The sequence below is a fragment of the Mesitornis unicolor genome, unplaced genomic scaffold (assembly GCF_000695765.1).
Source record: "Mesitornis unicolor isolate BGI_N332 unplaced genomic scaffold, ASM69576v1 scaffold21172, whole genome shotgun sequence".
Classification (NCBI taxonomy): Eukaryota; Metazoa; Chordata; class Aves; order Mesitornithiformes; family Mesitornithidae; genus Mesitornis; species Mesitornis unicolor.
Genome location: NW_010171490.1, coordinates 7,277 through 23,200, shown reverse-complemented (window position 1 = coordinate 23,200; position 15,924 = coordinate 7,277). Strand labels below are relative to the sequence as shown.

Here is a 15,924-nt window from a genome sequence, read left to right as displayed (position 1 = left end):
ATTTGTAAAGGGCGAGTGTCAGGAGGAAGAGGCTAGGCTCTTCTCAGTGACAGCAAATGAGAGGACAAGGGGTAATGGGTACAAACTGGAGCATAGGAGGTTCCATGTGAACATGAGGAAAAACTTTTTTACTGTTAGGGTTATGGAGCACTGGACCAGGCTGCCCAGGGAGGTTGTGGAGTCTCCTTCTCTGAAGACATTCAAGACCTGCGTTCCTGTGCAGCCTAGTTTAGGTGATCCTGCTCTGGCAGGGGGGTTGGACTGGATGATCTTTCGAGGTCCCTTCCAACTCATAATATTCTGTGATCTGTTATTTCTTGTCAGTGAAAGACACTGACATTTCCCACTCATAGCCTCAGGATTTTGTCCGTAGCAATGAACAGGGACACATGCACCTTGTCTTTCTATTAGTTGCTCTTTGTATGCAATCCAAAACCTCTAAAATCTGCTTTCCAGGAACATTTAACCTCTTTGGAGAGATAAAGAATGCTAATTCTATACTTTGAAAAAATGAAGTAGTATTATCTTTTATTTTCTTCTTCAGTACACACATTTTCATCTTTGTTTTAGACAGAACTAATTTTAATCTGAGAAAGCTTTCTGTAAAGAACAGCAAGGCTTCCCTGCACTCCCACCAAGGCTGTTGAACTTGCTGTAAAAAAAAGAAAAAAAGATGCACTCAATTATATCACATTTAAAAGCAGATCTGTTTTCATTTAAAGAAGTTCTTGTAATGTTGGTTTTGAAGAAGTCCCTGGGAGTATCATATGCTAACCATCAAGATCAAACAACAGTAAGTAGGTAGTACAATGCTACAACATATAATACTGACAGGAGGGGGAAGAGCCTCTTGGGGAAGGCATTCACAAAGAATAACATTAGCCCCTGCAGGCCAATGCCTCAATGGCTTTCTCTAATCAGTAAAGACAGAAAGATTCCTCCAGAGGGTGATTCTCAACTGAAGATTCATTTAGCTACTCTGAGTCTCTCTCTGTAGGAACCTCACTTCCATTAACTTTGAAAACAGCCTGCAGAGATTAGCCTCAAAAAGATCATGCTAGCCTTTGTGAACACTCCTCAGTATTTATCTTCGATCAGTAGGAACATGGCTGAAATTTGCTGCCGAGATGTATAGTTGGGCATACTGTATTTAAATCTGAACACTGTGTATTGCACATGGACTGAATTTTACCCAGGTGGAGCTCAGAGCTCCTGCCAGAATCACTTAAAGGGTCTCCAAAGCCTACTAGGATGACTGCAGGATTTAGTTTTTTCCACTGCCCCATTAAAGTGCTCTGTTTGACGGCCACCCGCATGCTGCCATGCAAAGGACTGCTGTGCCCTCAGCACCTTCAGAATCCATTAACATCCTGCAGTTGTACTGGCACAGATCCTTCTCTTGCTCTGACTGCTCGTTGTGCCACTGGAGCAGCAGCAGGAGCTGGGTTTTCGCCATCAACCTCAACACAAAGAAGAATAATTCTCAACTTTTGAGACTTGTTGTCAACAATTTTTATGGTTATTACTAGTAGCAACAAAAGATAAAAATGTTTTTTTCATCTCAAACACAGAATGAAGTTGGATTTTGTGACTTGGGAACACAAGGAAGAAAGCCATAGTACTGAGAGAACTATTACCAGGGCCAGTTCCTAACTATTCCAATTTTTCTATACTTCATTAGATCATTGTGCTTCTCTACCTGAAAAATTTCCATGGTATCTTCAAATTCTACCAAATAATAGATTTGAAAAAAGTAAGAATTCTGTAATATTGTAAAAAACTAAAATTATTCCATCTCTTAAAAAGTTTTGGTGGGACTTTTCACATCTATGATTCTACAAAATTTCTTTTCACAGAATACCATTGTGAAATAAACCAGCTATCCTATTACATATGTAAAACACAGAAAAAAAGACCTTTTAAATTGACTTCAACAAAGGCATGAGAAAGTTAATCACAAACAACAGCAGTCTTTCATATAACGTCAGTAAAGTTATAACCAGAGCCAAAGACAATACAAATTCCAGGCAGAGTTGATTTCCAAAGTATGCCTTAAAGTATGGTTAGACAAATCAGCACAAGTCTGAGAGTACAGCCCTTTTCACAATCTTACGACGACTCCCAAGCCCTAGGAAATCTGGTTCTAAGCTTAAATTTTTCCTATACAATCATGTCGAACATGACTTAAACTTAACAAAATAAACTTGCATACATCTGCCAAGTACATCTTACCACTGAAATCAAACCTCTTTACCACATGGAAAAGTTAGGTTCAGATTTTACAGACTACATTGAGACATAAGGCATAATAAACACAAAGTACTACAAAGACCAGTTATTGTTCCAAATGAACAGATCCTTTGCATGTAAAAAACTACATGCAATGATGTCAAACAAATACTTTATGCCATCTGTGTTACTACCTGAGTAACAGTATACTAAGTGTTAGTCATCATCTGAAATTATTTTTACATAACCCTCCTTTACATAAATACTGAAGGTTCCTGTTTGTTATATTCCAGTATCAGCTGGTTTTCCAGGTATTTAATCAAGAGATTTGCAGACAAAAACTACAAGTAATTAATTTGGCTCATCCTAATTATATTGTGGCATTAGATTAATAGAAACTATGCACTCTGCCCTTTAAGGGCAGCATTCTGCAGAATTCTGCATAATAAGGATCTCTTGGCTTGAAATGAATCTCAAAGCATGTTGATTAGATGGTTAAAGGGCAGAGTTTTTAATTATCAAAATCTGATGAAGAATATGAAAGGAAAAAACTTTGCATTATTTTCATGTAATTGTTTATTAAAATAAAGGAAAATCCAGAATTTTACAATTCATCTCAGAGTTTGAACATTTTTATACTCAAATATAACTTTCAGTAGAGTCTTCCTCTATACAGTAAATTTGCACACACACAGAAGAGCATTTTGTCCTTCTGCACTGGCACATTATCTGAGCATCTTTCTAGAGCACAATTATTGCACAGGACAGTTGTATTTGTGACAGTGCTCATTTAACCAAGCACTACATTGCCCACTGTTCTTTCTGTTAAACTCGGACAGAAAAAATGCAAGAGGGTAAGATTTTGCCAGATATATTAAACCCAAAGTAGATTACCAGTTCAAGAAAACCAGCAATTTCTCTAATTAAAATACACAACTGATTGTTTACTCTCATCAGTTTACAAATGAGAGCATATAATCTGAAGACAAACATTTCAGTGAATTCTGCAGTTTCCCATATAACATGCAGTACCAAAACCAGACTTCTAGAAAGAACCAGGAATGACATATTTGACCAGTACCTACAAATTCCCAAATTACACTGCAATCCCTCTCAGCTGATGGCACTTCATGTGACAAGATTTGGTCTCATAAATTCTCTGAAACTGTATTTAATGTAACTTTACGATATATCAAATGAAGTTTTAACACACAGAAACCTCCATTTTCCTTTTTATATAAAACATCTGCAGCAATTAAATCTTACAATTACTTTGGAACATTTGGAAGTTATTTACTTATCTGAGTAATAAACACCTGAAATTTTCCTACTATTTGACTTTAATGCTTGAACCACGTGAAAACTGTTCCTCTAAACATGGAAGTTTAGAGGGAAAGAAAAAGAAAAAAGATCTAGTACTCAGTAGGAACAATTTCTTTGTAGCAAAATCAAAACACAGTTCCCCCTTCCACAAAGTAAGCTCAACAATATCCATTATTTAAATATTTATTTATTGTGGCTGTGTGTTTACCCTTGTGGCATCAATAACACCTACAGAGAAGTTCATCTTTCTTTCAGGAACATAACGTGGAATGAGCCCATTCTTCTACTAGTCAAGGAAGAATTAGCGCATGAGATAATATATTTTAACAAGAAAATGAAACCTTATCTCTTTGTAATTAAAAAAAAAAATCCTGGGAAGTCATTTTTACTAGCTTTAAAAAAAGGCCAATTCATTTGTTGTGTCTTAGAGTTCCAAAATAAATAGACCTTTGCTGTACGGCGATATCACTTATTCCAAAGCTTTCCGTAGACATTAAGAACTCCCAACTCGATCTCTGGGAATAATCCGTAGATCAGAACCATGCTTTAGAAATACATTTCCTAAACAAACAAACAGAATGTGTTACCAACCAACCAAATGTCACCTAAACAGGCATACACATTTAAAGGAAAATAATGTTAGGTCAGAATTTAACATCTCTGCAGTAATCCCTCTAATAAACCAGAAATACATTTTTAAGTTTCCATGAATTTGCATCTCAAGCCTCTTACTCCAAAGAGCTCTTATTTTGAAATAAAAATACCAGACTCAAAGCCATCTATTAAGAATTGCAAACTATGGCCTTTCAAATTTAGTAGTTCCATACTTGAATGCCTAATTTCACTTATATGCCATAATAATTTCAAGACCAGGAAATGAAGGTTTATTTCCCTATAAATTTTTTTTGTATTGAGGTCATTCATTCATGCATATACTAATTTTTAATCTCTCCTTGAATCAGTACTTACCTGCTTCTAACTTCAGAACCTGAACTGTACTTATCTTTCAGGAAGGCTCTCCTCATAACCAGATATAAATCAGCTTCCTAGCATAAAAAAATCTTGAACTTTATTACTGTATAGTCTTAATCATAATAGTCTCTTCAAAAGGACACAGCATGAAAACTAGAAGTTTCTAATACTGAGATGTCTAGAGTATTTTCTGCACGTATTCAAGACTGTCATCCAGGCTGCTGTTTTCTTCTATTAAATATAACATTTAAAAATGAAACCACACTGCTAACAGGGATGCATTATTTAATTCCTATATGGAACTTTCATTTTTTAACTTCATAATGCTATTGCATGAAATAGACTATATGCAATTCTACAATAACAGTTCTTCAAAATATCTACCTATTTTTATTCATCTTTGAGTTGACTTGAAAAAACAGAGTAAGTGTACTTCTCTCTCAAGCACCCCATTTCATGGAAGTAGAGTGCTCTCATAAAAAAGATTAAGATATTTGACATTTGTTGAAGTTATTAGCATCTTGGAACAAAGCTACCCTTTTTCAAACTTCACTTTCCCGGCACATGATTCAGGATCAAAACAATTCTACTTATTCAAAATAATGAGTATTAGAAAATCAGTTCAAAACAATGTTATTAGAAGATGTTCTATTGGTCAAGATTTGCCAAGACCACGTACTGAAGAGGTCTGCAAAACTCACTGAGTGCAAATCTGTCACACCAGCAAACCACAGACCTAATCTTACCAGTCTAGATGAAAAGCATCCATATTGCAATGTCTCTCATAAAACTCTAAAATTTTAAAATAGGGCACAGCTGCATCTCATGCAGACAGCAGTTCACCCCACCTCCCAGTTTCCATCATTAATCACAGAATGATTTGGGTTGGAAGGGACTGAAAGATCATCTAGTCCAAACTCACTGCTATGGGCAAGGGCAGCTTCCACTAAACGAGGCTGCTCAAAGCTGCATCCAACCTGACCTTGAACACTTCCAGGGAGGGGGCATCCACAGCTTCTCTGGGCAACCTGTTCCACCACCCTCACAATAAAGAATTTCTTCCTAATATCTAATCTAAATCTACCCTCTTCCAGTCTAAAACCATTACTCCTTGTACTATCACTACTCTCCCTAATAAAGAGTACCTCCCCATCTTTACTGTAGGCCTCCTTTAAGTACTGGAAGGCTGCTGAAAGGTCTCTCTGGAGCTTTCTCTCCTCCAGGCTGAACAGCCCCAACTCTCAGCATGTTCTCACAGGGGAGGTGCTCCAGCCCTTTGATCATCTTCGTGCCTCTTCTCTGGACCTGCTCCAGCAGCTCGATGTCCTTCTGCTGAGGGTCTCATAACTGGATGCAGTACTCCAGGTGGGGTCTCATGAGAGCGGAGTAAAGGGGCAGAACCACCTTCCTCGCCCTGCTGGCCACACTTCTTTTGCTGCAGCCCAGGATATGGTTGGCTTTCTGGGCTGCAAGCACACATTGCTGGCTCATGTTGAGCTTCTCATAAATCAACACCCCCAGGTTCCTTAGGGCAGCTCTGAATCCATTCTCCACCCAGCCTATATTTGTGCTTGAGATTGTGCCCACCCATGTTCAGGACCTTGCACTTGGTCTTGTTGAACTTCATGAGGTTTGCACTGACAAATATCACAGTGGTTTTATTAAAGTTATGGTATGTTCTTCCCTGAACTATCAAAGATTTAAAATTTAAATCAATACAGGAATTAAGTGCTAAGCCTAGCTTTTGCAGCTTTCATCTCCTCTGCTCTATGTATGTATGAAGAATGAAAGTCATACTTGAGGAGTAGTTTCATCCAGAAAGGTGGGGAAATATTGGAATGGTACAAAACCTCTGAAATCCACAAGGATTACTACGATTTTATTCCTAGATCATCTTATTTGGTAAGTTTTTGAAGACGAAAGTAAGTATGTTCAATTTACAGGAACTTTAATATATGCAAGAAAAAAACAGTGGGGAAAAAGGTACATTTTACCTCTCCAAGTTTCTGAGATATCCATTAATAAGGCTGAACATATGGTTATACCTAAATTATATATGTTTACTTGTAAATCGAGGAGAGATTTTGGTCTAGGTCCTGGGTTTGATGTAGGTTGTTCTTTCTGTTTGGGTTGTTGAGGTTTTTTTTCCCCCAGTTGAAGGGCAGCATCACACAGCATTGTCAGGGCAATGGTACCTTCTGTGTTAAAAATAATGATCCACGAGCAAGATGTGTCTAATCTTGCATTTGCAGATAAGATTAAGACTGTGATGAAAACATTATACATCTAGATGCTTTTGATTTACCTGATCCTTGATTACGAGATGCTGTCTTACAGTATTACAAAATAATACATCAACATTTATAAAAACTCAGGAGAGGTAAAGCAAATCAATTGGAGATGTGAATTCAATATGCACAGCTGCAAGCTTTAACTACCATATGGGTGTATTCATTCATGAGTCAAGTAGTCCTAAATATATTTATTTTGCAGGATTAAGCTACAATTAATTTGAGCTACATAATACAAAATGAAAGTATACTTATGAGGAAGACAAACAGTGTAAGTATACCTTAAATTAAGCAACTGACTTTACCTAAGTATTCTTGAGTACTCATGTGAAAATGTGGCTTCACATTTGGGTGATGATCTAGTAGCTAAACTAAATTATTAGTTTTATTGTCTGTTTCTAATACTCTTGGTCAAGGGATCATGATGAGGACAGCACCAGCAAAGGACTCTGTCTGAGGCAGTACATCTGCCAAACCATAATCCAGGTGTCCTAAGGCATGCCCAGGACAGACAGAAACTTTCACTGGAGCAGAAAGCCAAATGCTCACGTGATCTTAATTTTCAAATGTTGTTAATACAATCACAGACCTCAGAAATGGGTCATTACACTTAAATGGTTCCTTTTACAACTCCAAGAAATTCCCTAATTACTAATACTAACTAATTACTAATTTCCTAATTACTAATTCCCTAATTACAAATACTAACTAATGTCAAGGAATTGCTCTTCTGACCATCAGATACTACTATGTGCTCTGCAATGATCTACTTTATACTATTCATCTTACACAGCTAAGTATGCTAATACCTTGCTTTCTTACTCTTTCTTTAAATCTGAAAAAAATGGTGTGGTACCTTCAATAACAACTGGCAGAGAAAGGCCACAAATGAGACCTGGCAGAGATTCAATGCAAAAAAAACAGAGAGGTAGCTACTCTCCATCAACTTTTGCAAGCAGGAGTAAAATTAGATTCACAGTTTTCACTGGATGACTGTGTTCCTCAAGCACCAAAGCCATTTTTATTATTTCTTTACAGAAAGTTATGACCATTTCTTCCCTAATGAAATACTCCACCATAACTCTCGTCTCTAATGGGTTGGTGTTAGATTACTGTAATAATTTCAAAATTAATTTAAAAGTATAGAATTTTCAAGAATAAGTCCACAGAAACCTGCTTCCATACAACAGACCATTATTAGTCCAGATCAACACCTGTACTACGTTTCCACATATTTCAGGAGGTGATGGGGAAAAGCTTTACACTTTTCTGTGACAGAGAGAAACTCTGCTATCCGAGCAAGCCTCCACACTTGAAATCAGAGATTTTTCATGTGGGATCCCCAGTTGAGAACAAGAAGGCTATCAGTAAGAATATCTTTTATTGAAAACATGCTTTCCAAAGCGCCTAGAGTTCCTGCTCTAAAACTGTATTATTTTTTAAACATATGTCATCAGAACTGCTGCTAAAATAGCAACTACTACTGGACTAGATATAGTGGGGAAAAAATGCAACTATTACTTATTTCAGCAACATGTAACACAGTATTGTTCCTTTAAACTGCACACTAAATAGCTATGCCTCATTTTTTCACAGACCCAAATAAACAAATGTTGAACAACAGTTCTGTGGATATAATCTTTTTCACACTACACTGACGGCAGTTTCCAACTGCTGGGTAATGGTTCTCCCACTTAAGAAATCAAAACTTAAAATATAAATCAACCCTAAGTGCTATGCATTAGTTTAAAGAAAAAAATAACTGAGGTTTTTAATACTGGGCTTCATAAATAATAGCTTACCTGCTGTCTGTGCAGGGTTTATTCCTATTCCATCTAGAAAGGAAAAAAAAAAGAGAAAAAAGAGGGAAAAGTGAAACAGACATAATACAATTTCTACACAAAACTTACAGATCAAAAAAATATATAAACAAGACGTAATTATTATATCAGGTCTCCTAGCAGATATTTCCTATAATCAAAACTTATCACAGGAGCCAACAAGAAACCTTCAGCACAGAAAAAACCACACTCTATGTTATGACAAAACCAAATTAATAATATTAGTGGTTTAAAACCTTAATCCCCTGCATAAGCAATTTAAATAAATCAGCAATATTATTAAATTCAGTTTTCAGTCTGTAGAGGTTGTGAAAGACAAGACATGTCTGCTTTTATCAATACCCCTTCATTGAAACTACAGTACAAAAACTATCAAATTATATATAAACTATGTTCTTACCATTGGTTATAATGGCACTTGTTGCTGCAGGAACTTTGAACTAAAAGAAATAAGAGTAGCACAAAATAACATAGGGGAAATAGTTAAAGCAGAAAATATACGGGAAATAGTCAAATAATATTAAATTATAGAATTATAAAATATTCAGTTATAATTTTAGCTGGTTCACTTACAAAAAAATATAAGATTCCCCTCAGATTTACAGATATAGCAAAATAATGGTTTTAATTCAAAGTTGATTAGATTCCTCAATACAATGCAAAATTTGCAGTGCTAAACAACCCATTAAATCAAATTACTATTACTCACTGGATAAAACATAAGTTCAGCATAAGCAAAGTTAAGAAATATTAGTTCTTAGTATAATAAAGGAATAGCTAAAACTTGCATGGAAATGAACTTCTAAGAAGCATACCTTTTAAGTCTAACAGGAGATAAAAAAGAATTAGCTTGAATTGACTAGCTTGCTCTCTGGTTCTATTGGGAGGTCTCCATCCGCACTTCTCCAAGAGAAGAGTTCACTCCAGGATTTGCTTACAAAAGGAAGCACTAATAGCGCTGCATCAGATCTGGCTCCCTTCTCAGATTTCTGACACCAGCCTAAGTAGGCTTTGTACTCTCAATCACCACCATGAGCCTCCATGGTAGCCCACCTCCATGTGCATCATATGTGTTCAGTTTTACAACATGAAAATCCCTACTCAGGTGGGGTTGCACTACATACAGGATTCAAACTATTTCACAAAATTAGAACTGAGATGGGGGAGCCAAAAAGAGTTATTTCTCAGGAGTACAGGAAGGCAGGGACAGAGAAACATCTTGCACTATCTAACGTGGTTGAACCACACACAACAGAAAGGATAAGGTGGGTACAAGTCAATCAGTGCTACTTGGTTGGTCTAAGGACCAAAGGTTGTTCCTTGGACTTCCTTCACTTAGTGCAATGAGCATCTCAGAAGGTAAAAGACTGGTGTCACTGCAATTAGCAAGTATCAGCGAAACCTCCTCTCAAAGCACTTCATCCTCTATATTGCATAAGAAAATGGTAAAATAACTATGAATGCTAACACTGAGTGCTTCCCTGGAAGAACTGCAGAACTCCCTCATCTGCTCAACAACTCACTTCAACCATGCCTTTCAGTGGCATTCACTCGTTGTGCTTTCCTCACTTTCTCATTGCTCAACTTCAGACTTCCAAGTCTGATTTGCAGAAACTCCATGCGTTAACAGTAACAGCTAAAGCTCACAGAAACCATGCTTGAATACAGTACTTAATTATTAATATACTGAAAACTGGCTCTTTCTATCTCCAGACACACAAAACTAGCAGAATTTTTTTTAACTTATTTTCTCTTTGCTTTTTATCCATAAATAAAAACAAATCCATAAATCACGTCACCTCCTTATCTTACAGGGTGACATGAAAACAGTAATTTCTGCAAAAGGTAAGTTAGATACCAGTGTTGTTGTAGAAAGGCCTCGAGGAAACAAACAATTTGTCTTCAGATCAAGATTTGAATAATGAAGTTGATAAAACAGGTACTACATATTTAACAGTAAGAATGTAAAAAATAATCTCATATACAGCTAATGTATATATATCATATAAAGCCTCTAAAACACATCTACAATTTCTACATAAAACTGTGCGGATCCAGAGTGGACAGAGGTCAGACAGCAAAACTCCCATGAATACCCACAATACTCACATCAGCTAAAAGAATGGTTTGCTAAATGTGAATATTTAATTAATTAATTATTTCTTCTCTAAATCCATTTCACAGAGGACCCTACCACCAACTAACATTGTGGTTCCATGAACAGATAAAGTTAACAAGTTTGATGGCAACCCTCCCACCAGAAGTGGTCCCTCACTCCTCGTGTCTCCAACTACTCAGTCCCACTCCAATCTTCCCTGGTCCCTCATACCAGTTTATTAGACCTTTCGGTCTAAGTCTCTATTGTGTGGGCACACCTGCATTAGCTCAGGTTAGAATAACTGGGAAAACACCACAGGAAAAAAAGGCAATTAAATCAGCAAATATCTTTAACAGCATTTATTATTTTGTATATTGTTCTGTCCAAGTAAGGTTATAACAAACAAACAATCCACAACCTCCTCCCCACAAGCTGTGATTCCACTAAGAACTTCTGTCACACAGTGGGATAACACTAACAACATAAGGAGACTCAAAATACATAGTCCGTTGCCCTTTCTAATTATTTATTTATTACAATTCCAATGCTTTAACAAATTAAATTTTCTGTAACCCAAGATTACCTCAAGTTTTCCTAAAAAGAGGAGTTGCAAGAAGAGACTCTCAACTGAATCTGTTTGCTGACTAGATGAAAAAAGCCATCATACTTTTGAGCACTTTATTTTACCGTTTACACCCAGATGAACATCTCTTTATCTCTGTACACTTAATCTGACACAGGATGCAACTCTTCAAATATGTTTTGATGTGTAAATTGTACAAGAATTGCTAAGTTTACGATTCTGAAAATTTTGGCATGCCCCCACCAACACCAGTAAAGCTTGTGTCCACATGTATCTAACTAGCATTCTTTGTGCTGAATTAACCACTATATTTTACAATTGAAAAGCTTTAGCTTTCACAGAATGGTAGGGGTTGGAAGGGACCTCTGAAGATCATCTAGTCCAAATCCCCTGCTAGAGCAGGATCACCTAGAGAAGATCACATAGGAAAACATCCCGGCAGGTTTTGGATTCCTCCAGAGAAGGAGACTCCACAACCTCTCAGGGCAGCCTGTTCCAGTACTCTGTTACCTTCACAGTAAAAAAGTTTTTCCTTATCTTTAAGCTGAATGTCCTGTGTTTGTGACCACTGCCCTTCATCCTGTTGCTAGGCACAGCCAAGAAGAGTGTGGTCCCATCCTCCTGACACCCATCCTTGAGATATTTGTATGCATTAATGAGATACCCCCCTCAGTCTCCTCTAGGCTAAACAGATGGAGCTCTCTCAGCCTTCCTCATTTGGAAGATGCTCCAGTCCCCTAATCATCTTAGTGCCTCTCCAGTAGTTCCTTGTCCTTCTTGAACTGAGGAGCCCAGAACTGGATGCAGTATTGCAGATATGGGCTCACCAGGGCAGAGTGGGAGGAGAACCTCCCTCAACTTGCTGACCACACTCTTCTTAATGCACCCCAGGATGCCACTTGCCTTCTTGGTTGCAAGGACACACTGCTGGCTCATAGTCCACCAGGACTCCTTGGTCCTTTTCCCTGAGCTAGTCTCCAGCCTCCCAGGTTAGCCCCCATCTTGTACTGATACATGGGGTTGTTCTTCCCTTGACACTTCAGGTATGTTCAAAAAGTTAAAAACCAACATCATCACTTTCTACTTACTTCTTCTGCAGCAAACTTCAAGACAGCTGTGAAAGGTGTACTTTCAGGCACACTTAACCTGAAATTACAAGGTATGTGAATACGTGTCCTCTGTGACAAACTGAAAAGCAACTCTATGTGTTATTAAAATACAGGCTTCACTTCTACCAATGGTAAAACTCACGCCAAAGACGTGCATGCACCATTTAAGGTCCAGATCAAGGCTTAAAAAGCAACCAAAGGCACGCACGGCTGTCAAAACACGTACCAAAGTCCCGACATGTGAAGTAACCGCACAAAGCCCCGGCCCACCTCCCAACTTACACTTTGTAGGGCAGCCGCGGGTCCGACGTGAGCGTCACTTTAAAGGTGACCTTCGACCTGGAGAAAGCAAGCAGAAAGCACCGGGTTAAGGCTGGAGGGGGGGGAAGAGGAGCGGCAGGGCTCAGGACCACTCAATTCCTCACATGATGCTCCCCAGCGCCGCCGCCACCGCTGCTCCCCACAGACACGTCAACTGCCGCCCAGCGGGGCCTTCGCTGCCCCTTCCGGCTTCTGGGCTGCCCGCTGCGCGCCTGATCGCAAAGGAAAATTAAAAATGTCCTGCCGACCGCTACAGGGGAAGGAGCAGGGGCACTCTACATCGATGTCCTCCTGGCGCGGGGAATGGAGAGGCTGAGGGGTGGATGAGGGGCAAAGGAGAACGCAGTGAGGATTTCTAATGAGGCAGTAGCTCTGTGTGTTCCTCCGCAGAGGAAGGACCCAGGTACTGGGATCCTAGCGTTTCCGTAGGCGTCGAGGAGTAGCAGCCCTGGGTGGGAAGTGGAGGAGAGGGTCTGGGCTGGGCCGGACAGGACCGAGGGCTTGCAGTCGGCGTGTCCCGGGCCGGGCAAGCTGAGGGACGTGGCGGATGGCGGTCTGGCCGCCTGCACTGGGGTCGGAGGTTGTGGGGCCATTAAACGAAGATGAATCTCCGTTCTTCTGAATATATGCCAGCAAGAGACTGCTGGATTTAAAGGTGTGCTTCTGTGTAACTATATACTATGAGTGTATGTGTATATTTATATACATACATACATATATGTAAACTTACATACATGTACACACACACATATATATGTATGTATATATCTGTATGCAGACATATACGTGTAATGCTGGGGTAGTTCATCGTTGGTTTTGATTACCTGAGGTTTCAAGTCCGTGTGTCACTCAAACCAAAATGTTTTGCATGTGCTTGTTGAAGCTGTGGGGGAAAATGGATGCAAGTACACACCGATTCCCATCCATTAATATTCAAAATCGTTCACTTGTGATGGGGGAGCTAGAGTTTGGAGTTTTGTCTGGATAGTGACAAATAATTTCATGGCAGAAAGCCAGCAGTTTCCAGTTTTGTTCATCTGTGGCTTTTGAGAAGCTAATTTCTTTTAAAGGCTAAATAAGGTTGTATGTAAATGCAAAGTAATTTTTTTCTTTAGTACTTATTTATCTATTCATGCAAGTGATGGCCATGTTTCCAACTCTGGGTACATCAGTGTTACCAGTGTATAAAATAATTTGCCATACTGCTTTCATATTTTTTCCAGTCCTACTGTCTGTAGGTAGGACAACTTGCACTGTGGACTGAAGAGCTTGTTATCGTGCACTGCTTGCCAGACTAGTCATAGCAACCCACTTTGTTGTGTTTACTTTAACTGGGATCTTATTAGGGTTAAGGAAGAAAAATGCCATACAAAAGGCAAGTGACACACTGGAGTCACTAATTTCTTACCCAAGAAAGACAATTCAGCTTTTCACCTTTGTGTTGCTCTTAGTTGAACGTAGACAAAACTGAAAAAAAAAAATAACAAAAAGAAGACATTCACTAGCAGCCTGTATAATGGCATTAATACTTCCTTGTATGTCCCACATTTATCTTTATGTGTCGCCTTTCACAACTTACTGCATTGGTGGCTCATGCTCATTTTATAATCCATTAGTGATCCCTGCTTTTAAGAGATCACACCTTAAGTTAGAAATAATTAATAGTAATCTCTGAGCATGTAACATTGCATTTTGCGTAGCTAAATGTCATCCCATATTTATTCTTACCCTCTTCAGAATCAGTTATTTTTGTATGAAGTTAAGTCTTTGATTTATACAAGTTTGTGTCATCTGCAGCTTTCGTTAATGCATTGCTGTTTTCTGTGCCAAGGTCATTAATGGAGATGTGAAATAAAGGACTGAACCTTTTAGAACTTCATTTCTTGCCTTTCACTCTGAGAACTTCCCCTCTGAGGAAATAACCACACCCATATCTTCTACATCTTCATGATGTAGAAGCTGGACTGCTTTTTGTACCCAAATTTACTTGGTTAAATCTGGTTTGAGCATATGTGTGCTGAGAATGATCTAAATCCAAGGCTGGCATAGTCCTGTGTTCTGGCTACATGGTCTTATCTTCTGGCAGGCAGAGGAACCAATATTTGTGACCATGTAGAGAGTCAGTTCAGGGAAGTGATTTGGGAAAAAAACAGCATTTTCCTTTTAGGTGGTTTTCATCTGGTTAACTTCCTGAACCAGCACAAAGAAGGACATGAGGAAGCATTTAAGTCAGGAATATGTATGCATATATAGATATACACATGTATATAAACCAGAAAATAAATATATATAACAAAAAGTTATATCCCTCTGGATGCCAAGATGTGACAGGTGAGTTAAATTACTGCTTCAGGGAAATTGCTCTAGTTGTAAATAATATTTCAAGAGAGAAAATACTGCAATACATAGGAGTTACTCATTTCACGCACCTGTATTGCGTAGGTAGCCACCTGGCTGGACCCAGTTTAATTGTGCTGAGAGGAGAAATAAACGGAACAAAAAGGAAAGAAGTGGAATTTAAAAAATACAATAAATTACCAAGATCTGTTGATCGATATTTAACTGCCTGAGCAAGAGGGTCACTTTTCATAGCAAAGGGTAGAATAGTTCTAGAAGGTGCAGCTGTTTCCTGAAATAAGATAGAACCTGTAAAATTGCAGTGGAGGGAGGTGTTTGTTTCTCAAGTAGTTATATCCCTTATGGAGGCATTTCCTTACTAGATACTTGTAACCTGAATACAACAAATAAACATTTTTTGACTTACCATAGTTAACTACCATAATAATTTTACTTACATGCAACATGGGGAAGAAAAGCTCTTTGATGGTATTTACCTGCTTTCAAAGGAGTAGAGGAGGATGCCAAGTACAATATGCTGAAGAGCTATGTTTAAAGCAATCCTATTAAGCCTGGTTTTCTTCCCGGTTTTCTGTTCTCCCTCACTGTAGTCTCTATTAGATACTATAGCATTTGATTAGTGCAGCCCCACAATATAGAACTGGGGAATCACAATTTCCTGCTCATCCAGCAACAAGTAAACATGGCTGCAGCTCAGTCTGGTCATAAAAATTAAGCTGCAGTGTTTGTGTTTTTGAAATATTTCCCCGTTGCTTCTGAAGCACACAGCGTGTCTTAAAATCTGTTACCCTGCATATGT

The 15,924-nt window shown here is 38.4% G+C and overlaps 1 protein-coding gene across 1 annotated transcript; it reads right to left on the bottom strand.

Annotated features, from left to right (window-relative positions):
- Positions 1-3,632: 3,632 nt before the first annotated feature.
- Positions 3,633-12,916, bottom strand: UFM1 (ubiquitin-fold modifier 1). The gene is made up of 6 exons (XM_010180062.1): positions 12,872-12,916; positions 12,729-12,785; positions 12,426-12,483; positions 9,057-9,096; positions 8,618-8,650; positions 3,633-4,113 (listed from the first exon to the last, which is right to left on the bottom strand). Coding segments are annotated over exons 1-6 (258 nt in total). The 5' UTR covers positions 12,874-12,916; the 3' UTR covers positions 3,633-4,045.
- Between the last annotated feature and the right edge of the window lie 3,008 nt (positions 12,917-15,924).

What these genes read in the sequence shown, in the direction of transcription:
- UFM1 (XM_010180062.1), bottom strand. An exon ending in TGAAGTTTGCTGCAGAAGAA is followed by an intron (nt 9,097 to 12,425) that starts GTAAGTAGAAAG and finishes TATTTCTTTTAG; the next exon opens with TTCAAAGTTCCTGCAGCAAC. An exon ending in AAACCCTGCACAGACAGCAG is followed by an intron (nt 4,114 to 8,617) that starts GTAAGCTATTAT and finishes TTGTTTGTTTAG; the next exon opens with GAAATGTATTTCTAAAGCAT.